Here is a 26,356-nt window from a genome sequence, read left to right as displayed (position 1 = left end):
ACAGAAAAGCAATCCTTTATTTAGTTACATGTATGAGATGTACACAAGCAGCAATTTGCTCTAATGTTATTTCATGTATGAGAAAGCAAACATAACTCATCTTGTAACTATCATACAAACAAAATAAGCACCCTAAATTATTCTAATTTCTAACAACTGAGACAGCTTTTCCAACCCGAAGTGTAGCTACTGGACCGTAAAGGAAAACTTTATAAAAGTATAAATAATAAATCTCTTGCTGGAAGCTTACTGGTTCAGCTGGTAAATACACTGTATAAAACACATATATGCACATTGCTGCATATAACCACCTATAATTTTCTTCCTTATTTATTTCTTTTACCTCTTTCACACTGAGGGCCAGTAAATCCGTAGACACATGCACAGCGATTAGGTCCAATACACCGTCCTCCATTCTGGCAGCCTTTTTCACAGACAGCTTTAATTAACAACAACAAAAAAAAAAGTTTTTAAAGCTATGCTAATGACATTTCAGATTCCCATATGTGCTATTCAAAAATTATTTTTCCCTTCAACTACTCTAAGTTTTTTTGGACCTGAAGATCAAACATCAGCAATAATGACTGTTCAGGTCAAATTCCATTAGTACTTACAACTGCTTCACCTTAATTGCAAACAGCTGTTTAATTAATCATATTCAGCACAGCTTTTTAGCAGACACTTAACTTCAGTGTATTTTTAAACAGTTGTGTAGCACTAGTCACTAATCATAAGAACTCACATCCATCACCAAAGTTATCAGATACAAACTCAACTAATTTGGGCACAGATTAAGTTGTACTATCCACTCCCAACAGCAACAAACCTCTCAGGAAGGGGGGTTTCTTGGAGAGTCAAAGAGACAGATAACTCAGTGTTCAGAATTCATACTGCTAGCAGGGCTAGCATGTCACTTGGAGCAAGGCAAAAGAATTAGTAGTTTAAGTTATCTTTAAGTACCTTCAGAAACTATGCTTCTTGAAAGAACCATCAAAGGAATAAAATTTTTTTTCTTGGTATGAATCCACAGAATACATAGACGGAGAAAGTACTCTTACACTTGTGGAACTTCTATGCACCCACTCATGCTATTTATCAATGGTGTGAATAAAGAAACAAAGCCTCGCAAAGCACTGAAATCTTCTCAGTTTGAAAAGAAGACTGTTTGTCAGCTTGTTTGAAAAATACCATTAAAGTGTTTTAATCTATGATCAAGCTCATTGTTTTCAGAACATATAAACCATGTTCAGAGTTAGCATACAGTCCAAATCTACTCATTTAGTCTGAAAGTCCCAATATCTTCAAGTCACATGAACAGCAAAGGGATTCCAGTCTAGTTTCTATTTCTACACTGCCTTCCTACAGAGGTTTCCCCACATTAATAATGGGGGTTGTTACATATTTGAGTATCCAGTGCAAAAGAACCTCAGGAATCTAGAGTCAGTAAATTTTTCATATTGGAAAAAATGCACTATATCTCCATGGTGAACATAAAAATATTCACTGAGAGCAGTTTCCAAAGTTCATTCAGATTTTGTGGGTTGCTTTAAAGACACTGCTTAAATAGGCAATCATCTTTTCTTTTACAATAACAATGATTATTACCTAGAATTTTAGAGTGTTTTACCCAGGCAAAATTAAAACTAAAACAAGTCTGCTTCTGCATTTGCAGAGAAGACTAAAACAAAAGGATGTTCCTCCACATTACTCAGTCTAAGCATTCTTTGCACAGTGATTTTTGTATGTTTCTAGTTTCTTCAGACTACCTTCAGCAATTAATTTCTCAGCTAGCCAGATTCCCCCAGAATACACTAGGTCTTTCAGTCCTTCTTCACCTCTACAGCCTTTAGTCATTTTTATTGTTTACTGCATCTGTATAGCTTGTCAGCGCTCTTCTGTGATAGGTAGAGTTATGCAAATAATTGACTTTCTAGTTTGTCTGCCAAATTGAAAAAGCATCCAAGAGCTTGAACCATATTTAATCTTTTTCTTTAGTCAAACAGAAAAACATGCTATAACATAGCAGCTAAGCTCCTCTTCCAAGAAACTTCTTCAAAGAGAATGAAATATTAGTGATCATCTGGTTTAAAAAAAAAAAAAAAAAAAGGTGAGTGGGATGTATACTGTCATCATTCCCAAACGGTTCTTCCAGCCAAAACGATTCAGTGAATTCAATCCCTAATCTGAATTTCAGAGACTACAAATGCACTTCATGCATAAACTGACTTCCAGCTACACATAGTCCGGCAGAATAGCAACACTTTTCTCTTAGACTGTATTTCTTCATATGGGCTTTCTCCTATCTTCCTAGACTGCCTAAAGTGGGAGGGCTGAGTTGTGGGACTAATGTGGGCTTAAACCGGACGCACAGGGATGACTACTTACGCTGCCCGCAGTAGGTCCCGACGTAGCCCTTCTGGCACTGGCACCGGTCGTCAGCGCATGTACCGCCATTCATGCACCTGATGCTGCACTGCTGCGCTGCAGAGAGCCCAGACACATAGACACAAGCATTATGGGAAAATATGTGGATGGATAAAAACAAAGACATCTGAAAGCAGACAAGAACTTTGCATGACAGCAGACGTGAACAGCATGTACTGTGTATTTACAGGTATGCTCAGGTATTCTGTAACCAAAACTGTTACTTGCAGCTATTGGTAAACCATTATTTTAAAAGCATCAGTGAAAGAGGTTCTCCATGATAGCAATGTAGCACTTCTAATTATCTTGATGGCCACATAATCTTCATTTCTTACAAAAACAGACTCAAGGAAAACGTTAATGCCACACATATTTATTTTTAAACACGCTTATCTGTTTAAACATGTCATTTTTTTCAGTTTGTCACACAGAGTAAATATGCACACATGTATCAATTTTTATCAATAAAACTAGAGATATACTCAAGTGGAAGACATGTATATGTATGCAGTAATAAAAAGTTATTCTTAAAGATTTTACATGGTATTTTTAAGTTGACACATTAAGAAGAATTACTTAACATGAAATCTCTAAGGAAAATAAATAGAGCAAGTCCTTACTGGATTTTGGTCCACAAGTAGGTGATATTTGTCCACTTGCACAAGTACACATGTTAGGACGGGAACAAAATCCATCACCACAGCTATTTCTACAGATTGCTGAGGAAGAGCACATTTAAAAGACAGTGTGATTAACAGTAACCTTAGTCTTAAGTCACAGGAAAAATAATATCAAATATCAAAATATCAAACAAAACAAAAAAAGAAAACACCACAGAATCCTCAATTCATTAGGACAGCTAATATATACGCAAAAGTAAATGTAAGTTAAATAAACCAAACAATTTGGGAATAATTGATATCCCTGACAAACTTGAAGACAGAGTTGAAGATGGCACATTCAAACACTGGTCAGACCACTTAATACAGATAATAAACTCTTTCCCTAATTAGAAACATCACCCCATTATACAAGCAATGAAAAATTATTGGAATTATATATTTTACACCATGAGGCCTGTAAAAAAAATTAGCAAGAATCCAATATTTGAATGATTATAAACAATATGACTCATGAATTCTAACTGTTGGTATGGCTTCTCTCTTACTGTTACTATTCTAGAACCATTTTAGGAGCTGTCTTCTGGAAGATTATCCATCCTTTCATCAAACCTGTTTTATGGAAAGCCAATGTTTGAACACTGAGCTTTCCAGATTGTGTGGAGTTACCCTAAATACTTTTTCTGTACTCAAATATTCCCACATTCTCACTGTGAAACTAACTTTAAACAAATCTCAGGGAAGCCCCTTCACACCGCATTATATGTGGACATTGTGCGTGCCATTGTACTGTCCTCACAATGCCCCATGTTGTGCCATACTCCTCTTTCACCAGCCAAGGGAACTCTATTGTGCAAAGAAACCACAGAACCAGAGAATAGTTAAAGTCTAAATCCAGACTATAAATGAGATCCAAATGAATTCATCTAAATAATGTGCTGGATTAGCAAACACACCATAAGAGAACCTAAGACATTAAGAGCTAGTAGAGCACAAAAGGACCTCAGAAGCATGCATCTTGCAGGACACAACTTATAAACAAACATATATATATATATATATATATATATGTATATAATATATAAAAAAAAATAAAAACACATCACAGATCCTTTGTAACTATTTCTAGGCTTTTTGAGAGAATCAGATAATGAGGAAGTACATCTCCACTGAAGGACTACAAAAGCAACACATTCCTCATGCAGATAATCTGGCAAGGATATCTGGCAGATAATGTGATAAAACCCATTCATACACATAAAACAAAACAAAACAAACAAACAAAAAAACCTATACCTGCACATATATATAGATATAGATACATATAAAAGGATATAAAAGGAGAAATAAGACTTTTCCCAGAACACTTGTGCTCCACTTCCAATTTAGGAAAACATACATAGATGAAAAACATGTCTTTTAATGAAGCAGTCTCTTTTCTTGCCCCATTAAAGATGTTCAGATAGGCTCCCTGCAAAATGTACGTGCTTTTACCCTTTCTCCACCGAATACAAAGCTTAGTACTGATGCTGAACATATTCAAACCAGACAAGACTTTGTACACCTGAGTCCTTGACATAATTGGTTAAAGGCCACATTTTCTTTCCCAGAGTGACAAAGTCACATTAGTTGTCATTTGACATTGTTCTTCTGGGCATCAAAAAGATGCAATGTGGATCATTATGTGGGTCATCAACACCTTCTCTACCACTATGAAGGCAGCAGATGTGAGAGTTTCTGAGGCTTTGATAGATAGTTGGAATTAGAGGCATACCACTGACTGATATGAAATACTTTGAAATACTTTTTCTATTAGGAGACTTGAAAGTGAGAAAGAGAAATATGAATTAAAGCACTTGATGGACACAGAGAATAGTGTTGTTCAGTCCATCTTTATGCAAGATAGCCCAATCTCCTCATGTCTACATTAAACCACTTTCTTGCTTTATTATCTGTTAGAGGAAAAATTTTTATCAGCTGAAAGCCCTCTAGCTGAAAGCATATTCCAAACATGCTTTCATCCATACAGTTTATTTAAAGAGAAAGCTAAACCAACCAGACCTTTTATTTTTTTCTTTAGATAAAAGATCACATTTAACCATAATATTTCACCAACCACAAATAATTGCTATCACATTATCAACTGAAAACACAATAAAGTCAGAATAGCTTCCTGTTGACCCACCACTAGTCCACAGATCTCATTCTGTGAACCAATACTTTGTAATTAGTGTATGTTGTAGCTGATGATTTTAATCAGGTCAACTCCAGTACGAAGTTTACTGTCCTCTCCATCATCCAGTGCAGAAGGTTTTCTCTAGCTAAATATATCTAGTTAGAAGATCCATTGTCTCAGCAAAACGTGTAAGTGTAGAAATCAGTGCTCTTAAACATTCACCAAAAATACAACTTGGAAAGCGTAACTACCAGTCTGACAGCTGGTCTGGCAAAATCATTCACCCTTCAAACATGTTAGAGAGCTGCAGTTAAACTCCAGTAAGTTAAACATGAGCCAAAAGGTGTCTTTTGTGCATAGAAATTGTTGCAAGTCAATGGTTATTATGTGAAAAAAAACTGAGACTGAGGTCTTTAAGAGTCACTGAGAACTGCAATTTAAGAGTAAGTTATTAAGATTCCTGAAAGCACCTAAATCACTGTCTCTCCCTGACTGCAACTGAGCTGGATATCCAGCTGACTTTGAAAAAACTATTACAGCTCAATAGTGTATTGGGCAGCCTAAAAACTTTAAAAACTCAGTTTCACATTTAACTAAGTAAATACTGAGACTTGATAAGAGACGATAAATATGGACTGAATGTTCCAAGGAGCTCCTTTTACTCCACAGTGGCATTGCCACCATCATCTTCCTTGCTCTGAATGATGCATCTAAACTTTGCTTGGAAATGCTATGGTCAACCTGTGATGAAGATTAGCGATCTGTGGCAGAGTTACAAGAAACATTACCAAGGCCAACTTACTCATGCAAAATGAACAAATGTGAACAAGTCCTGCATCATCAGGCAGCGGCCCAAAAGCCACCTTTAAGTTTCACAGGTGTTGGTTTACCATCCTCTCCTCCCTCTCCTTCTCCGGTTTAGTCCTGGATGTCTGGAGTTCATTAGACTGAGTATTACAAAGACTTGCATTGCTTATGCAAAGGGCAGCACGTTCTTTAACCTGAGTTCTGAAGCTGAGCACACTTATTGGGAAAAGGGATGACAACATAACAACAGCCTAGACTCAATGGGAACAGCCCTCATTAAAAAAAAAAAAAAAAAAAAAGTCTAATATCAGTTTTATCTAACAGACAGAAACGTAATTCTGTATTTCCTTTCCAGGTAGACATTTCCTACACAGAATATTCTGCAGATTTCCTTTTTTTTTTTTTTTTTTTTTTTGCCAAGCCATGTCAACAGCCACATCTGTCAGCACAACGTCTATTATGACCCAGCAATAATCACCGTCTACATGCTTTATAGCTACAAAAATACAACTAAAAATGACAGGCAAGAGAATAAGCACTCCAGAGGTAAAAAAGTTTTCCATTGGACTGTAATTCCAAACCTACCAAAAAAGTTCCAGAAAACTTCAGATCTCATTTGCTTTATATCAAGACCTCTTCGGCTTTTTTTTTTTTTTTTTTTTTTTGTTATTACAGTGGATTATTTGATATCTGGAAGGCTTTTTTTTTGTTATTGTTTTTCCTTCACTGTCTTGTTCTTTTACAAATAAAATAAATAGGTAGAAAAGTGCCTCTTACAACACTGAAAACACAACAATTTGCCAGTCTTTCATTTACAGTAAATATGGACCTATAAATCCATAACTTTTTTCTTCTTCTTCTTTTTTTTTTCTTCTTCTTTCTTTCTTTCTCTCTTTTATTTTATTTTATTTTTTTTAAGGAAAAAATTGCACATAAGGCAAAAGACAGAACTGGCCAAATTCATTACAGTAAGAATTCTCTTTTCTCATACTAAATGAATGGATCAGTAACTCACAGAAGAACACTTATTCTTCTTATTACCCTTAGGGCAGTAGAAGCTTAAAGTCAGACACTTACGAACAATACACTGATTTCCTCCAGGGAGCGTTTTCCATCCAGGGCAACAGTACGAATGGAATCTAGAGCCACACACATTTGGCCTGCAACACATACAAATACAGGCATATATAAAAATATAAATCTATGCAAGCAGAACCTGAAGTTTTACGTTCTCAGAGGGGAAGAAATGTACATCTACCAGCACAAATATAACCGCGAAACAAAACAAAAAGAAAAGTGTAGCAAAGATGTCTACGAAAAAAAGTCCTCCCCGAAAGGACATACAATTTTTCTCTGCAACAAGGAGTTCCAAGCCATTTTATTTGACATTAGTGAAATGGTCAGTGTGACGGGTTAGTGTGAACAGGAGAGGCGGGATAGGCAAGAACAGGCCACATCCATCCCTGGGGGAATCACAGAGGAGACGCCGGGGATGAGCTTGGCTCCGCGCTCACGCGCGGTGTCACAAGTCCGGCTATAAAAGTTGGCTTTGTGCTGCGTTTGACACAGGACAAGGGGGATGACTCCTCATAAAGATTTATGAACTAAACCAAGCTAGCAAGAACTCCCCCAAAACACCAAGCGAAGAAAGGAAAAGAGAAAAAAAAAAAAAAAAAAGTCTTCTTGTACAGGAGCAGAAACCCGCTCAGCACGAAACAAAGCCACGGGCGAGCCGCCTCGGTGCTGCAACCCGCAGCACGACCGGAGCGCGGGGCTCCCGCTGCCGGGGACGGGCGCGGGGCTGCGCGGGGCAGCGGCTCCCTCCCTCCCGAGCCGAGCCGAGCCGTGCCGAGCCGAGCCGTGCCTACCCGCGGAGCACGTCCTGCTGTCCTCGCCGGCGGACCCGTCCGGCGCTGCCGGCCCCTTCCTCCCGGTGCGCGGCGGCGGGGAAGCTGCCGCCCGCTCCTCCCGCAGGGCGGACCCGCGGCGGCGGCTTTTGTTGCCCGGCGGCTCCGTGCGCGCAGAGGGCCAGGCAGCCGAGCCATAGGAAGCAGGGCTGCACGCACAGCCACCGCCGCCGGCCCATGCTGCGGATGCTGCCCCGGAGGAAGAGCGGCGAGAAACGGGGGAGAGGCGCGCCGGTCCCGCAGCGGGCACCGCTTCTCGTCGCGGGGAGGCTTCAGCCGCTGCGGCTCCTTCTCTCCTCCTCCTCCTCCTCCTCCTCCTCCTCCTCCTCCTCCTCCTCCCCAGGCTGCCCTGCCGCCTTCAGCGGGACGCAGTGATACCGGCAGCGGGGTCCACGTTGCATCCCCCCTCCTCTCTCCGGGGGAGGGAGGGGGGGAGGCGGGAATGAAGAGGGGGGGGCGGGAAAAGAAAAAGTTTTTTTTTTTAAAAAAAAAGGAAAAGAAAAAGAAAGAAAAAGCCGAGCCGGCTAGGATTTCCTTCCACCGCCCCCCTCCAAGAGGGGAAATCCAACGGGACCGGGCTGAACCCCCCCACACACCGATACCGTCACCACTACTAATTAACGTCGAGCGCAGCCCGGGGAGAGGAGCGGGGCGGCGGGCCGGGGGTCCCCGCGGCGGGGACGGGGACGGGGACAGGGGCGGGACGACGCCTCCGGGCCGCCGGGGTGCGGGGGGGCCGGGCCGGGCCGGGCGGAGGGGAACGGGGCCGCCCCACACGTGGGGCTGCGGCGGGGGCCGGGAGGAGGGGGCGGCGGGGGAGGGGGAGGGGGGAGGCCGCAGGGAGGCCCGCGGAGCCCGGTCAGGGGGAGCGGTGCAGGTAGGGCCGGCCCCGCCGCAACGCCCCCCGAGGGGAGCCTCGCAGAGGGGAGGCCCGGGGCCAAGGCGGAGGGGCCCGGCCCGGCCCGGCCCGGTGGAGGCCGCGGGTGGATGCTGGCGCTCCGCGGGGCCCCCGTGGAGCTGGAGCCCGGTGGGAACTTCACGGCTCCCTGGTGAACGCCAGGAGCTGCCAGGGTTTGAACCGAGTTCGCACCATACTTGGTAGTTTTCTCCGGCGCACTCCCTTAAAGTTTTACTTGTTTTCCCTTCACCTACACGAGCATCTTAAAATGAATGAAAAGAAAAATGGCTAATTTCCTCGTGACTTCTTTTTAGGCCAAAACCGTGCACGCACCTAGATGCTTTGGGTGGTTAGGCACCAGCACAAGCAGTGCAGGCGCCTCCCTGCTCGAAGTCCCCGAGTGCTCCCTGTGGGCCGTTCTGATAACCACAGGACGCTACTGGTTTTGTTATCTGAGCTGATTTATCGCTTTGAATTACATCTTGGGCTTGAGCACCTCACCGTGCCATGGCTACTGCAGCACCAACAAAACATTTTAAAGCAAGACAAACAAAACAAAATAGCAGCTGCTTTTGGATGCGTGTTATCTGGCACTTCTAATTCTGGAACGAGGAGCAGGAGCCATGATTTGTTATCTCTGAAATTAAACCCGCCAGCTAAGAGGTCACAAAGCCATCCGCTTATTCAAGTCACTGTCCTGCTTTGATAGTCCGGCTGCTCTCATAGTGGGTGCATGTACAGATCTGTATTCTCATTGACCAGAATACTTTTTGTTGTTGTTTTTGTTCAGATTTGGAAGGCTATCAAAAGTAAGATTGCTTGCAAGGGTCTAAGTCTTTAAAGGTAAAGCTTTAATTAGGGGACAATTTAATGAAGGAACAAATGAATGAAGACAACTGGAAAGAAGAGTTCAGGAACCTCAAGGATATAGGTGACGTTTGGAATTTCCTCAGATCAGAAGCTGTTAAACTTGTCGTGAATGAGGTGCTCCTAACAAAGGCAGGGAGAGAGAAGGATTCCATGCCTGCTCGGGTGAATAACTATCTCAAGAAAAATGCAAAGAATAGGCAGATAGCCTACAAAGAATAAAAAGGAAAGGACTGATCTGAGATAAGCTCAGGGTCTTGGGTGTCAGGAAGCATAGAGATAAAGAAGTAATTACCCAAAGTTAAACTGAGCTACCTCTTGAAAAGAATGACACAACAAAATCTTAATATTAGTAATAACAATGAAAGACAACAACAACAAAATGAACCAGTTACACAGTAGTGATTAAGGAAAGAAATAGCTACAATTCAAAACCAAGAGGTATATACTTTGTATTAGTTTTTAATAAGAAACTGTAGATACTGAGCACAAGAAGAAAAACAACTGGTCAGCTGCCACAACTGATGTGCACATAAGGCTCAGAGACCCTGATGTACTCAAACCAGAAGAGGACTGGGTAATATCTTCCTAGAAATTTGCAAGGAACACTAGTTCTAGAACACAAAACTACCAACATTAGGCAGCAAGGAGTGCTGACTCTGAAAAGACTGTGATATAAGAGATCCATGTCAATAATGGATACAAACGATGTACTCACCAACAAAGCTGTTTTTATTAGAAGGGGAAGCATTAGTATTTTTTAATTGTGTGAGACAATCATCAGACATCATCTAAAATAGCAATTACATTCTCATCAGTAACATTAGAAAAATATGTGCTGAAAATAGAAGAATTGCATAAAGAAGTCATTAGCATGGTCAAGGGAAGAGACCCACTGCTAAAAGAGATTGGGTTCTTTAGCTAGCAGCAGTTCTCTTAGAAAGAAAGAAAGAGAAGGAAAGAAGGAAGGGGGGGAGGGGGGGAGGAGTGGAAGAAAATAGTCGAAGAAAAAAATAGTATAAACTGACCATAACTCAAATTAGTGCTACAATAAGAATACTTTCTTACACAAGACATCAATACAGCTCTGCATTAGAAAATGCAGAACCTAAAACTTTAAGTACTTTTTAGGATAAAACTAAATTACATTAGGAAAGATGTCATAGTCTGCCAACTGTTAATAAGCATGTGAATTTGATGAGATTCCCTCCCATCCTATTTCTTAGCTATTGTAAAATAGAATTTTATTTCATGGATAATACCAGGATGTATTGACATCAAGTGAGTGATGCAGAAGGATGAATGATGTCTAAATTGCTAGATAGCTGATGTTCTACTTCAAGTCTGACCAATTCTAATAAAAATAGGCCCTAGTGTTATATATAGTGTATATTCAGGAAACATAAAACAGTACATTTATATACAGAAAATATTCCCAGAGAAAAGATCTTATTTTAATGCTGATTATTTTGGAGTCCACATTTTTCCCATGTAGTTGACGTTTTTCTTTCCAAACAAGGTTGGGAGTTATTTTTAGGTAAAGGCGCTCCTGTTATTTTGACATCTGTGAGCAAAGATAAAATGTGGGTTGTTGCAGTATTGCTTTGCTAAAGCAGAATCTAAGTAAACTAGACTTCTCATCTGTAAATGATTTCTTCTAGTCATAAAAATGGATGTCTGTCAATGGCCACATTGACAATTAAAAACATTCTTACCTATTCATTACCCTGAAATCATCAAAAGCAGCCAACAGTGAACACCTAGATCATTACAAGTATTGAAAGTACAAGAGTCACCATCTTATAGACCTAAGTGTATGGCTTTAAATTAAAGGATGGCAGATTTAGATTAGACACAAAGAGGATATTCTTAATTCTGAGGTTGTCAAGGTACTGGAGCAGGTTGCCCAGAGAAGCTATGGATGACCCATCACTGGAAGTGTTCAAGGCCAGATTGGATGGGGCTTTCAGTGACTTGGTCTAGTGGGACTCTGCCCATGGCAGGGGGGTTGGAACTAGGTGGTCTTTAAGGTCCCTTCCAACTCAAACCATTCTCTGAACCTATGATTCTGTGATATACAGGTAAGGAATGCAATTCAGCTGGTCCTTACACCATATATGCTGGTAGCAAGGGATGGATCTGAATGCCTCTTGTATTGAAGATTACAAGAGGCTTTCAGTTTCTGGACATCATTAACAATACCTCTCACTTCTTCCATGGAGAAAGTGCTTGAAATTACCCTTTCAAGAGAGACATTTTATTCTAGATAAAAGTGGCTCAAATGACAAAAATCAGTTGGAACCAGCACCAAGTAGGAAACTTTAGTCATTCAGGGATTTTGCTTTTTCTTTCTCCTTTTCTAATTCTCAAATTCCATGTACATGACTGACTTGTTATGTAGAATGCAAGTTCCTTACTTGTTAATATAAAGCATCTTTTCAACATTGTTTCAGTATACCTTACTGTGACAGGACTGCAGATATTCTCACCTTTCTTCTAACTGTAAATCTTTTGAAGCTTTCAAAACATAAACATTTTCTAAATGTGGCAGAAGCACACTGGGAAATAGGAAAATACTGGAAAATGGTAAATTGTGAAGTTATAAATGTATTGGATAGAATGCCTGTGAAATGCAGACTGTTCTCTCCACTTGTGCTGTTTTCTCTTTTATTAAGTGAATTTGTTGATTCCCAATAACCTCTAGGCTCTAAGTCATATGGAAAATTGTCCAGAGTGGAACTCAGGTGCTGTAAGAGCTAGGGTATCCAAATATACAGAGCAAGGCCTTTGGATTCTTATCTGCATGCTGATAGAGCATGTCATCCTGTCTTTCTGACGTCTTCTTGTGAATGTTTTGCAGTCATGTTAAAATATGTACATAAAAAATAAGGTTCTGAACTTTTTCACTCAGACAGTCTTCCCCTTCCTCTTTCTCTAGGGAGAAGAACTTAGAGGAAGAGCAACCGCCCTCATCCCAATGAAACAAAACAACACACAAACCCAACAATCTTGAAAATTTCTATTGCTTGGTACTGCAACTTTCTTCTCATCTTTTACTAAGTGTGTTCTGTCTTGTCTAAATCACATGTTCAAGCTGTGATGTCTATCCAGACAAAAAAAAAAAAAAAAGAAAAAATATTGTGTGGAATTTCTTTCCTTAATTGTTGCTTCTTTCTGACCTTACATTATGTAAACCTGTTTGAAATACTACAGGTACTACCGACAAAAATATCTCTAATTACAAAAGCTTTCTCTCTGTCTGTTTTAATCTGTACCCTCTTCCCCACTGTACCTAATACATATTCCCTTTCTCCATCGTTTTCAGACAGTGCCAAATTTTCAGCTAGTATCTTTCTCTGATATCTTCACCATAGATACAATTACATTTTTTTAAAGTATCGCTGGATGAGACCTTGAAAAGTCATCTGGTTAATCCTCTCTGCTGTAAGCCAAGAAAAAAAGAAAAAAAAAGAAAAAAAAAAAGCTACCCATGTCATAAACATTGGCTATCTGACTTATGCTTCAGGTATGGGAACTCCTCAGCACTACAGGTGATTTATAATTGCTGCTTTTTATGGACCAACTGCTAAAAAGTGGCATTTCATAATGTCCAATATGGATCCTATATCCTGCATTTTAAAGACCTCTCTCCCAATTAATTTTTTATTTCCATAATCTTACATTTTTTTTATTTTTGTTTTTGGAGAATGTGAAATATGAAAATGGTGGAGCAGAGACTAATTTATCTTACAGTCTTACAGTCCATAGTTTTTAGTGTGTATAACACCAGGAATGATGTTATTGACTCATTTTAACTTATGGTGTACTGTAATATTAGTATCTTTTTCTAAATGTGCATTAAAAGCAAACACTTAAATTTTAGTTAATTGAGCTGCATTTTTTTTTTTTTTTGGCCACTTATCTACCTTACTGTGTCACTTCGGGATTCTAACACTGTTCTCCTATACTCCCTTCAGGTTGGCATTAGTCTGCAAATGGAATAAATCATCTGCTCTTTAAAAAACCAACATATTGAAAAGTAATTGGTCCGAGGCATCTGTGTGAAACAAACACATAGTACTTGCAATAACTTGGTCCTTGGCAATAACCAATAACCACTCTAATTACTCTTTAATGTATTACATATTAACTCTCTGGTAGTTAAGACTGTGATGTCTTGCTTAGAAGAATGTTAGTTGAGACTGTTTCAGAAGCATTACTAAAATCAGGAAGAGGATATCTTTTTTTGCTTTCTTTCATCCATTTTTGCTGTTATATATTACATAAAATCTGTTTGAATCTTGCTTGGTTTCAACAAGTTGTTTGTTTGTTTGTTTTTTAATTTTTATTTTCCTGGTGTTATTGTTTTCACATAGATACTTGTTCTTACCTGAATAATTTTTTTCACTATTTTTTTCAGGAAGTAGGAAGCCAGGGAATTGGATTAGTTAGCCTAGCTTCCTTTCTTCTCTAAATTTGCCCATAATTTGGTGACAATGAATAAACTCTAGTTAGCAAAATGAGAGAAAATTGATTTATTCTAACCCTAAATTTATTCTCAATCAAAAGAAATCACTAAATAGGTACAATCTCTTCTATGGCTGTATTTTTTTTTTTTAATTATTTTTTTTTCTGCCTTTAGAGGGTATTATGACAATTTAAGATCTATTCCTGATTTATGTTTTTTATTAATGCACTTGTAGTTGCTCTACTATTAGGACCTAAAATACTGTCCCTCAACAAAAAGCCCCTCACTTATAAAACATACACATCAAGCATCCTGCAGTTCTGCAGGTTTGCCATCTAGAAAATTCAAAATTGTTTTAGCAGTGGTTTCAAAGCAATGTTTTCACTGCAGATGAAAAAAAAAAAAAAAAGGTAGTATGCATTAAATGAGGCATATTGAAAAGATGAAGTCAAACCATTAAATGAGGCTAAAATAAAAACAGAAAGATATTTAGGCAGAGAAAGCAGCAATTTGAAAAAAAAAAAAAAAAAAAAAAAGCCATCAGAGTACTGAGGAATGAAACATAAGAGAAGTGTTCCATGCATTTAAACAAACAAACAAAAAAATAAAAATCTCAATGCTACAACTTCGGCTATAAAAAGGTAACCTATTTCTGAATGACTAATTCTTGAGAAAATTAGTCATAACTTTAAGATGGCAGCTATTTTACCTTTTTGGTAGAAATGAAACTGTAAACAAGGCAGACTATCATAGCATATCCTTCCAGGACTCATATGATTATTTAATTATTTTACCTATAAAATCACCTATTTTACCTATAAAATCCCTTGTTGTATTGCTTGTTTGTTTGTGTAGGAGGGGGAATAGAAGGGTGGATCACTCTGCCCTGATTTTTCTTTACTTGAAACTCCCAAATCTATCATCAAATGGAAAAAGCATGGAAGAAAAGAGGAAAAAATTAGGCTTTTTTTTTTTTTTTTTTTTTTTTTCCTAGGTGCAGAAAAGGTTAGCCAGATTTTACATACAAGAATCAGGAGTGAATGAAGTAAGATTTTTACATATGTCTTAAATGAAACAGAAGATCGAAGTCATCCCTTCCTAGAGCTCAGACACCTCAGTGTCTGTTATAAAATGAGTCAAGTTTTATATAAAATATAAAACACAACTGAGATTCTTGGATATTGTGTTTTGTCTATGAAGAAAGCATGTAGCTGATGCGGTACTTCCCAGTTTCCAGGAAGTCTATAGTTATAATTATTTTGATTTGTCTTCATTCTAGAAAATCTACCCCAGGGAGTCTGTAGGTGGAGCACATAAAAGGGCTCAGTTATTCAAGAGAAATTTCATCTGGCATTAAACTTTGGAGTATGTGGTTTTAATTACTTAAATGCATTAATATTTTTATGGCTGTTTGATTTTAAATGATTGTTCTTTTATAGGTCCCTTTAAGCATTATTTTCTGACTCAGATTCTCATTAACAACATATTTAAAAAAGATTCCAGTATACTAAATCTTGTTGAGATTGCACCACATGTTTAAATCTCCATTCTCCTACCCATTTATCTACCTAAAATCATATATTCTATATATTACACAGTGTGCTAACAACATCTCCACAGTTACTTTGTGTTCTGAGGCATTTTTCTTTGTTCAAACCAGTGCTGAAGTTCTAGGAATGGTAGATATAAGTACATGAGCATTGCACCACAAATCAAGAATCTGAAAAAAAAAATGGGATTGTGTCTATCATGATCCATTCTATGGTTTGATGCTTCTGCATGCTCATAGGAGATAAAGTTTTAACTAAAAGCAAGAAGGATGAACTGTGAGAGTATCAAAGAGTAGCAGCCAACTATCAGTTCACCTGAATTCCACCATTCTTGTCAATGGTGCAGTTTGTACTGACACTGTATCATTGCTTAAAGCTTATGTTCTCGCTTTTTAATAAATAATATTGTATCTGTGGAATCACAAAATTAAAGCATTCTTGGCAACAGTCACAAGTCTCCAGTAAGCCCCAAACTAAGCAGTAGCGTTATCTAAGGAAAAACCATTCTTAACAAGAATTTAATAAAGTCAGTTTTCTGCTGTATTTCTTTTGTGCCTTTCTCCTTTCGGATTGACATGAGATAATTGCTTTTGCATACAAGAACCAAGTTTTACTTTATTTTTACCAGAATTAAATAGCTTTATGAAATATATGGATAAACTCTGATTCTTTTCATGCTTTAATACAACAACAACAAAAAAATTAAATTGCTATCAAGGCAGTTCCTTTATATAGGCACATGAAAAACAGGCACTATGAAAAACAAAGTCTGAAATTTTCACTTACATGCAAATTTAAGCAGACAAATGTCAGATTATGTAGGATTCAAATCAGTACGATCTTGATAAAACTCTGAACATTGTTCATGAGATTTAGAAAAAAACTGTGCTTGAAATGCATAGAGGAAGTAAGTATCATACTTTTTCAGTCATTACAGAACACTTCAGTAATTTGTGATAGTACTACACATACTAGGATGAATCGGATGAATTCAAATTTTGCATTAGCTTATTTCAGAAGTGAACCTTTCATGTAGAACAATGGAAGAAAGGATAGGTCATATCCCAATGCAAATGCCATTAGAAACCTGACAGTCACCAGAAATGTTTGTTCATGGCTTACAAAAAATATGATTTTTTTGAGATGGTCTCAAATTCATCTTAGTGCCTGTAAATACGGGTACATGGTTTGGTATATAGCTAGCTAAACACAGCCTTGTTAAAAGATGTCTAAAGATGTAAGGGCTGAAAAATACTATGAACCTCCCTATTTTTATTTTTTACTTATATATATACATATATTTGATATATTTTATATATATATATCCTTTTTAATTATTGGGCCCTAAGGTACAATCAGTCCTGATGTTTTTATTAGGTAAAACAAATCTGGACTCAAGATTATAGACTCTAGCTTTGCAGTCAAATGAATCTCAATGTATCAGGGAGAGAAGTCATGCTAATTCCATACAGATGTGCTGTTGCATTCCTGTAAATTTTCAGACTGAAAAGGAAATGCTAGTTACACCCCTTTCCCCTACAGCCTACGGTAGAACATTTCACAGATTGCATATGTGTTTTGCATTCAAAGAAAAATAGTCATAGATCTCTTTGACCAGATTCTCCTGTTTTTAACTTGTCACTGACATTTTAAAAAACAAAGCTTGTGTTTGCCAGTTCACATATCATATCTATGATATATATATTTTTAAACAATCTAGGAAACCTAGCCCTTGGGCCTCAGTTTTTATTTTTATTTTCATTTTTATTTTATTTTATTTTTTTCAATATACACACAAAATATGAACAGCTTTATTCCCTTAGATGTTCTCCTTTGCTTGGAAAGAAAGTTTATATACATATACGTATACGTATACGTATACATATACATATACATATACATATACATATACATATACATATACATATACATATACACATACACATACACATACACATGCATATGCATATGCATATGCATATATTCACATACATTTCAGAAGGACTTGGTATCAAGTTCACAGATAGAACTAAGAAGACTGAGAAAAGAAAACATTAATAATACTTACCTTAGTCTAGAAAGTGCTTTGCACAGAGTAAGAGCAAAGACTTGTAAGACTACCACGTAAGAGCTTTTCAGACCAGTTGCTAAAACCAAGCCACATTCTCCACTGATTTCCATTGGCACAGACCTTAAAGAGATTTTCAGTGGTGGAAAATATATGTGAATGTGGCAGTAGAAAACATCTAATATTCATCTTCCCAGCCTGAGAAAATTGATAGACCTGGCCAGACAGGAGAATGACTAAAATAATAGAAAAACGTCAGAATATGCTGGGTTGGGTGAACATGGTATAAACTTTTCAAACTGAAAAGTCATCTTTGCACATCACATTCCAGTTTTGAAAGAAGGCAGATTTCAACACAGTTTCTTTGTTCAAAACATTCATCCTCCATGCTGAGTCCTGGATCTGGCTAGTGATGCCTATGCTTCAACAACGGGGAATAAGATTCCTTTTCATAAACACAGCGTAGTCAAACCTCTCTTAAGTCACTCCTCAGGGGACTCACAAAAGTCTGTTGCCAAACAGAAGTGGTCTTTAACTAAAGGTCAAATAAAATTTGAACTAGAAACCATGAGGATACTTATCATACATCACTTAGAGACTGGTTGTGGACAGAACAGCCACTTATTCACAGTGGATTCTCTTTGCCCTTATAGTCTACATTTCACTGTTATAAAGTACCTTTGGACTATCTTGCAGTTCATTTTTCTTTACTCAAACAGCGAAGTTCTGGAAGTGTTTTCTAGAATCTTATTTATTTATTTATTTATTTATTTATTTTTGGTCTCAGAGAGCAAGATGTTTATCCAGATAATGCCAAAGGCAGAAGGAACACAACCTCTATGTAATATTCTCACAGAATGACAACTTAAAAAATACCTTTTTTTTAGTCCCTGACCTTGGTTGATATCTCTTTATTAAATTACTGTACTGTCACTCAGGATCACTCTAATTGTAAAACAAATCTGCCACTATTTACAACTGCTAGTCCTTTTGATATTTTTACAGTGACATCTGGGTTCTTTATTAATGGATAAGGACTGTGTTCTACAACCACGGCATAAACATGCTTGTAATGAATTGAAGAGTTTCCTAATCCTAAAATACTGTAATCCATACAAAAGCATCAGGGGTTGTCTAGGAGAGACTGCACAGAAGAAATATTGGTAAATTTGATAGGTGGATTCATTATGCACATGGCATAGCTATTGATTAAATATTATTGAGAGATATGAATGAGGAAAAAAGGTTTGCAGATAACCTCAGGATTTTTTTTTTTTTCAAAAGAGAAGATTAGGAGAGAAGCAGCAATATATCAACTTTTCCAGCATGCATGTCAGCCTCTTGATCCCAAATGAGAGATAATAAAAGTGAGTGACAGCAAGAGTCTTTAAAAGGTTACATAAACTGTATTTGATATAATAGAGAAAGCCAAATCAGTGAAGCAATGCAAGAAATTTATCTTTGTGTTAGCAATATGGATGTACATTGCATTTCAAAGCACTAGGCAAACAATGTTGTCATCACTGAAATGTGAGATGACAACTAGCACAGGAGTTTTAGTCCTACAGATGCAACATCATATGCAGTGCAAATGATGCAAATTGCCAATGATGATGAGAGTACATGCCTGAATGACAGGCAGCAAAGTAGCTACAGAAAAGAGGTGGGAGAAACACACAGCTAAGGTTTCTTTTGTCCTTGCACTAACAGCAAGTATTCCAAGACCGCAAATCAGAAAAACAGACACAGATTTAATTTAGAAGCCGAGAATTACATGAAATGAGGGGAGTAGAATCAAAAAGGAGAATAAAGATTCAGTTCTTTGGAAAGAGACAATCTATAGACAAAAGACAGAGTGTGGAAAAATAAGAAACACTGAAATGGAGCTTGAGTTTTTAGAATAATGTTGGAGTGCTAGAGAGTGCATTTTATTTCATGTCATCTCAGTATCTTAATCTCGGAATTCTGAAGGTTCATGTTTATTGATCTTGCTCTGTCTTTTTGTCTTTGAACAAACTAAAGTTTTTGAACTGTCTTAAGATTGAGAAGATGACCTCTGACCATTTTCTATAGCCAGGTCTCTTGACAGGCAGCAAATTATTCCCAAGACTGGAACATTTGTCACTTGCTGTATTTGCTATTTCAACCTATTCTCAACTGGATCCATATTTGGCCAAACTGCCCCAAACTCCCTCCCCAGTACTCACAGAAGGGAGGGAGGCCAGTAACACTGGAGGAAGCTGGCAACAATAACCAGCAGGGATACCAAAGCCTGAGGTACCCTTGCAGAACCACTTCACTCTTCTGCAGACTGAAAAAGAAAGATGCATTCCTGGGGTATGGAGCTGAGTAAGGCAGCCTGGTCTGCTCCCTGTGTAACAACCAGTCCTACTAAGACACTAAGAGAAGGTGATGGGTGATCGTAGCAGGACACTCTCTTCTGAGAGGTACAGAGGCACCCATCTGCTGACCTGATCAGCTCTTGAAGCAGTCTGCTGCTTACCAGGCGCTTATGTCAGGGATATTACCAAGATACTGCCAAGCTTTGCACAGCCTAAGGACTGCTACTGCTGTTTCACATTGGGCACCAATGATGCAGCCAAGAGCAGTTTGAGGAGTGTGAAGAAGGATTACAGAACCCTGGGAGCAGCAGTTAGGGACTCAGGAGTGCAGATAATTTCTTCATCCATCCTCCTGGTCAAAGGCAAGGGTATTGATTGCCATTTGATTGTGGCAATTCAGCAGATTGTTGCAGGACTGGTGCCACAGGCAGGGGTTTGGTTGCTTAGACCATGGGACTCGCTTTGTGAAACCTGGTATGCTGGGGGCTGATGGGGCCTACCTGTCAGAGAAGGGGAAGAACCTCTTTGGTCATAGGCTTTCCCAGCTGGTGAAGAGGGCTTGAAACTAGAGTTACCAAGGGAGGGGAACTTCAATCCATCCCACTCCTCACAGCTTGATGCCAGTGTCAGTGATAGATGTCTAGAGCCTGGAGAAGGGTCACAGGTCAGCAGAGAGCACCTGAAGAGCCTCACAAAAGAATTCCAGCCACTGCAGCTACTAAGCAAGCCAGACTCATCAGGGGCCCAACTCAAATGTCCATGTGCTAATGTACACAGCATGGGGAGTGAACAAGAGGAGGTAGAGATGTACACAAGTCTGCGGGGCTACTGACCTCATTGGAATTACAGAGGTGTGGTGGTAAGGCTCCCACGTCTGGAGTGTTGCAATGGAGGCTCTTTAGGAATGATGGGGAGGGGAGATGAGGAGGGAGTGTTTCTCTCTATGTCAGTGAGTAGCTGCAGTGCATGGAGCTCTGCCTGGGGATGTGTGAAGAGCTGACTGAGAGCCAATGGGTCAGGATTACAGGGAGGCTAGGGACAGGGGGCATTATAGTGGGGGTCTGCTACAGGCCACCTGATCAGGAAGACCAAGCAGATAAGGTCTTCTATAGACAGATAGAAGCAGCCTCACATTTGCAAGCCCTGGTCCTCATGAGGAACTTCAACCACCCTGACATCTGTTGGAGGGACAGCACAGCAAGGCATAGGCAATCCACAAGGTTCCTGGGATGCACTGATGACAACTTCCTTCTCCAAGTGATAGAGGAACCATTGAAGAGAGGTGCTATGCTGGACCTCACTCTTACCAACAAGGAGGGGCTGGTGGGGAATGTGAAGCTCAAGGGCTGCAGTGATCATGAAATGGTGCAGTTTAGGATCCTGAGGGCAGTGAGGAGAGAGCACAGCAAGCTCACTAACCCAGACTTTGGGAGAGCAGACTTTGGCCTCTTCAGAGATCTGCATTGATCTGAGAACCGAGAGACAAAGCTCTGGAGGGAAGAAGGGCACATGAAGGCTGGTTAATATTCAAGGATCACCTCCTCCAAACTCAGGAGCGATATATCCCAACAAAGAGGAAATCAGGCAAAAACAACAGGAGGCCTGCATGAATAAACAAGGCCAAACTTAAACACAAAAATGAATCCTACAGAGACTGGAAGCAAGGACATGTAGCCTGGGAGAAATAGAGAGAAATTGTCCAAGCATCCAGGGGTCAGGTTAGGAAAGCCAAAGCCCTGTTAGAATTAAATTTGGCCAGGGACATCATGGGCAACAAGAAAGGCTTCTATAAGTACATTGGTAATAAAAAGAAGACTAGGGAAACGGTGGGCCTTCTCTGGAAGGAAATGGGAGACCTGGTTACCCAGGATATGGAGAAGGCTGAAGTTACTCAATTTTTTGCCTCAGTCTTCACCAACAAGAGCTCCAGCCACATAGCCTAGGCCCCAGAAGACAAAGGGAGGGACTGGTAGAATAAAAAAGTGCCCAGTGTAGGAGAAGATCGGGTTCGAGACCAGCTAAGGAACCTGAATATGCACAACTAAATGGAACCTGATGAGATAATATCTGTGGGTCCTGAGTGACCTGAAGTACTCTCCTATACTTAAAGTGATCTTATAGGAAGGCTGGAGAAGGACTCTTTATCAAGGAGTGTAGTGATAGCAGCAAGGAGTAATGGTTTTAAACTAAAAGAAGGTAGATTTAGATTAAGGAGATTTTCTACGCTCTGAGGGTGGTGTGGCACTGGAACAGGTTGCCCAGAGAAGCTATGGATGCCTCATCCCCAGAAGTATTCAAGGCCAACCTGGATGGGGCTTTGAGTGACCTGGTTTAGTGGGAGGTGTCCCTGCTGGCAGTGGGGTAGAAATTAGATGGTCATTAAGGTCTCTTCCAACCCAAACCATTCTATGATTTTATGAAGTCCAAATTCTCTTGTCACATTTTAATAGCTGCATTAGGGAAGAGCTTGCAGTGGTTATTAGGAAGTTAATTTAGTCTATGCATGAGTTTCAAGAATATAAGATACTTTACGTATAGAATGCAATACAAATTTATATTATAAATTTAGCTATGTAGCTTCAAAGTCAGATGCCCAGTTTAAACTTTATGCTCTTTTTGGTAATAAAAGACCAATTCAGGTCTCTGATCTTAGAGACTTCTCATAGAAAACTATGCCCCCTGCTCCCTGTCCCCTGCACTCTTTGCCTCTCAGCATACAGGCTAACTTACAACATACATAAACTTTCCTGTGGCTTGAGCAAGAGCAGATGAATCCTCTCCTTATTTCATGAACAATTATCAGTCACCTAGCAAAGTATCTCAGTAGAAATAAAGAAAGAATACAGCTCTTTTTTATTTTTTCTTTCTGTTAATTTGCTTTCAAGATAGTAGTGATGAAAATAAGTTTTATACCTTTAGCACTGCATCAATAAATACATACAACAACTCTGGCATAAACAGATTTATGCAATTATAAAGAAAGATGTAAAACGTCACTCCACACACTTCATTTAGGAAAGAAAGAAAGAAAGAAAGAAAGAAAGAAAGAAAGAAAGAAAGAAAGAAAGAAAGAAAGAAACAAACAAACAAACAAAACTAATTCAATGTTTACTCTTCAAACATTTAATTAAATTAGTACAAGGGGAAAATTTAATTTATTTCATTTTGTAATAGCAATGTAGCATGTTTCTCTGGAAAACATCATTAATTTTATTTCCATATTTTCCTGGCATTTTAAAAATATGATACCAGCACCTAATGAATTCTTTTAAATGTGTTCTATTTAAAGTCTGTAATTTAAAACTTCATGCAGCTTTTGGTTTACTTCACCAAGAAGTAACTAAATACTAATATAAAAAACAAAGACCAAAAACACAACAATAGAAATAAACAAATAACAAAAACAACTCAAAACCTAACAGTCCACATTAATGAACATTAGGTTGAGCCAAACTTACACCAATCTCCAGAAACAAATGTTACAATGATCTACCATACAAGGCACTACAGAATGATACAGAGAGTTTTCAGTTTTTCATACAGAATACCATCTCTTACTTTCAATGACTTGTTTTATATAAAGAAGAGTAAAACCGTCAGAATTTGGTCTTCTTAGTATTATAAAGTTGATGTATTTCCCATCAAAAGTTAAATCAAAAAGTTAAATCAGTTCACAGAAAGAACATCAACTTTCTTTCTACATATTCTCATCAAAATTAAAATGTCTACAAATCTTAGCTCTCCCAGAACTTCATTTAATTAAACTAGCACAAATCCAGATAACTCAACTTACTCTCATTGCTTTCTTTTACATTTGCCAGTGGAATCCATATGAGAAAAATACAGAGAAGGGCGTGGTGTGGTGGAGCATGGGGAGCAAAAGTGTTAAACATGTTGAGAGAAGTCAGTAGACACTTAATTCATATTCACTGGAAAAGTATTGAGCTATGGATAAACTGTTCATCTGAGAAAACAAAAACTTCAATACTAGAATTACTCCTGATTAAACTTTGGAGAAACTGGCAAGTGTGATTGCACAGGCCTACCTCTTATAAAAGTTAATGGAAATATTAAATCTGTGGTAAGTTAAGGAAAAGTAGTTGAAAACCTTTTTCATTTGCTGATGTAATGCAACTCAAATCCAAATTCCTCACCCCTTTACCCTAATGTTATCATTCCTTATGATTTTGGCAGCATGGCAATATAAACAAGGTAAAAATTTAAAATCCTTTCCTAACCATTGCAAATTTAATAACTACCTATTATAAAACAATTCAATCTTACTTATTTAGGAATATAAGAATACACATGTATCCAATCATTTCCTCAGATTTTCCCCTAGTGTAACATCATTTTTTTTTCTGTTAATATTCAGTTAGTATTTCTGATTAGAACTATATATTTAGTGTCTTGAATTCACAATTTCATCCTTTATATTGAGCTTGAATTCAGCCTCCTAAAATTACTTGTAAGAAAACACTGGTTCCTGAAAACCAGTGTGATGTCTTGAACACTTCATGCACAGAAAAAGAGCTGAAGGGCAGTAAGAGAAATCCTGATGGAATTATGAATCACTATTTGCAAAAGCTTGGACAGCTCTTTTGGCAACTGTCATCCTAATCAAAATAATATGGAAGAGGAAATCTTTTGATAAAATTCTCAACAAATTACCATCACATAAACTGATATATCTCTAAGGCAGACTGAGCCAAGCTAACTCAGACTCTTCTAGGCCTATGAGTAAGAAGCTGAACAGTTATATCTAGGTAGAGAATATCTTTGTGTTCATTCAGAATGTAGCAACAAAAATCATTATACAGAACTAAGGATGCCCACAGCTGTCTGCTTCCTTAAAGACCTGAGAGCTCTACAAAACGAGTGAAGGAAATGATTCCCTCTCCCTGCCATATCATTTCAAAAGGTAGACTCCCACCCCACTATTAGCTTCCCGTAAAGGCCTATATTCAAATTTACCATCTTTTCCTCATCTTTTCTTTTGTAGTAGCAGACCACAAGAACACCTGAGACCAGAGATCATCTTTGGTCAGTTTATTAGCACGCCGGGGCTCTGATCCCTGACATGGATTTTAGCTCATGCCTACATGACTGCGCTTCCACCACATCTGTGAACTGCAGGTTCAGACTCACCGTGTCTGCTACCATGCTCATTTTCTGTCCAAAACAGCATAACCTGCTTTTGCATTCTGAGACAAGACATACTAAAATCACTGTAAGAATTAACATAGCAGGCTGTAAAAGCTTTCCAGATCAGAGTTTATCTGTCTTCAGTTTATTAGCACAATGGGGCTTTGATCCCCAATTTGGATACAAGGAAAAACATTTCGCAGTGAAGACAGCCAAATGATGGAGCATGCTGTCCAGAGGGTTGTGCAGGCTACATCCCTCTGAGATCCAAACCTGAATGGAGGTGGCCTTGAGCAAGATGGACTGTCCTAAGAGCTGACCCTGCTGTGACTGGGACTTTGGACCAGAGTCCTCCTGAGCTCCTGTCCAATCTGAGCTCTATAAACTTTATAATGCTCTGTGAGTATTACATAAAGATATGACAGCTAGTTCTTATTAAAGTTTTATTGTTTTTATTGCTATTAATGTTATTGTTGCTTTAGTAAAAACCTTAAAATATTAGTTTGTTTTTACTTTTATTTTGTTCCTTTGTCTTTACGTATTAAGTCAATGATTTTAATAGGACTTTTTTGACAGCATAGCTTTACATTATAATGATTCTATATAGTTCAGGGACAATAGACCATCCCTATATAAGTGTATCCAGAGTAACCTATTCATCCTCTTGGTAGTATTTCATGGGCTAACATAGCTCTGCATTTGTTATTCACGAATGTAGGGTTAATGTCATGATTTTACCTTTATTACTTCTGTAGTAGAGTAAGACAGGCCAATCACTTTTCCTATGTGCCTGTCAATCACTTAGTAACAATGACCTGGAATATCAGGTCCTTCACAGGAAGGAAACTTCATTTAGTGGGGAAGACAAGGTTCCTTTAGCTTGGCAAGACTTTCCTAAGAAACAGATGGGTGCTGCTGTTCAAATGTTGGATGTCATATTCTTAAACTAAAAATAAATAAATAAATAAAAGTTAGTCTTGTTCTAACCATGACAGAAAAATAACTTCACCAGACTTCTTTTGAGAAATTACAAATCTATTCATGTTCTATGTTTTTTTTTTTGTTGTTGTTTTATTTTGTTTTT

The 26,356-nt window shown here is 38.5% G+C and overlaps 1 protein-coding gene across 2 annotated transcripts in view; it reads right to left on the bottom strand.

Annotated features, from left to right (window-relative positions):
• Positions 1-8,605, bottom strand: part of FBN2 (fibrillin 2) — a 187,101-nt gene extending 178,496 nt beyond the window's left edge. For both annotated transcript variants that reach the window (XM_068666397.1, XM_068666398.1), the window contains exons 1-5: positions 7,896-8,605; positions 7,105-7,187; positions 3,045-3,143; positions 2,386-2,481; positions 344-439 (exon numbers count right to left, since the gene is read on the bottom strand). In XM_068666397.1, coding sequence (XP_068522498.1) covers positions 344-439; positions 2,386-2,481; positions 3,045-3,143; positions 7,105-7,187; positions 7,896-8,113 — 592 coding nt within the window. In that variant the 5' untranslated portion in view covers positions 8,114-8,605. The remainder of the gene's footprint in view (positions 1-343; positions 440-2,385; positions 2,482-3,044; positions 3,144-7,104; positions 7,188-7,895) is intronic.
• Positions 8,606-26,356: the final 17,751 nt, after the last annotated feature.

Source organism: Anas acuta, chromosome Z (assembly GCF_963932015.1).
Source record: "Anas acuta chromosome Z, bAnaAcu1.1, whole genome shotgun sequence".
NCBI classification, from domain to species: domain Eukaryota; kingdom Metazoa; phylum Chordata; class Aves; order Anseriformes; family Anatidae; genus Anas; species Anas acuta.
Note: the sequence above shows the minus strand (reverse complement) of the source record. Positions and strands in the feature narration are given on the sequence as shown.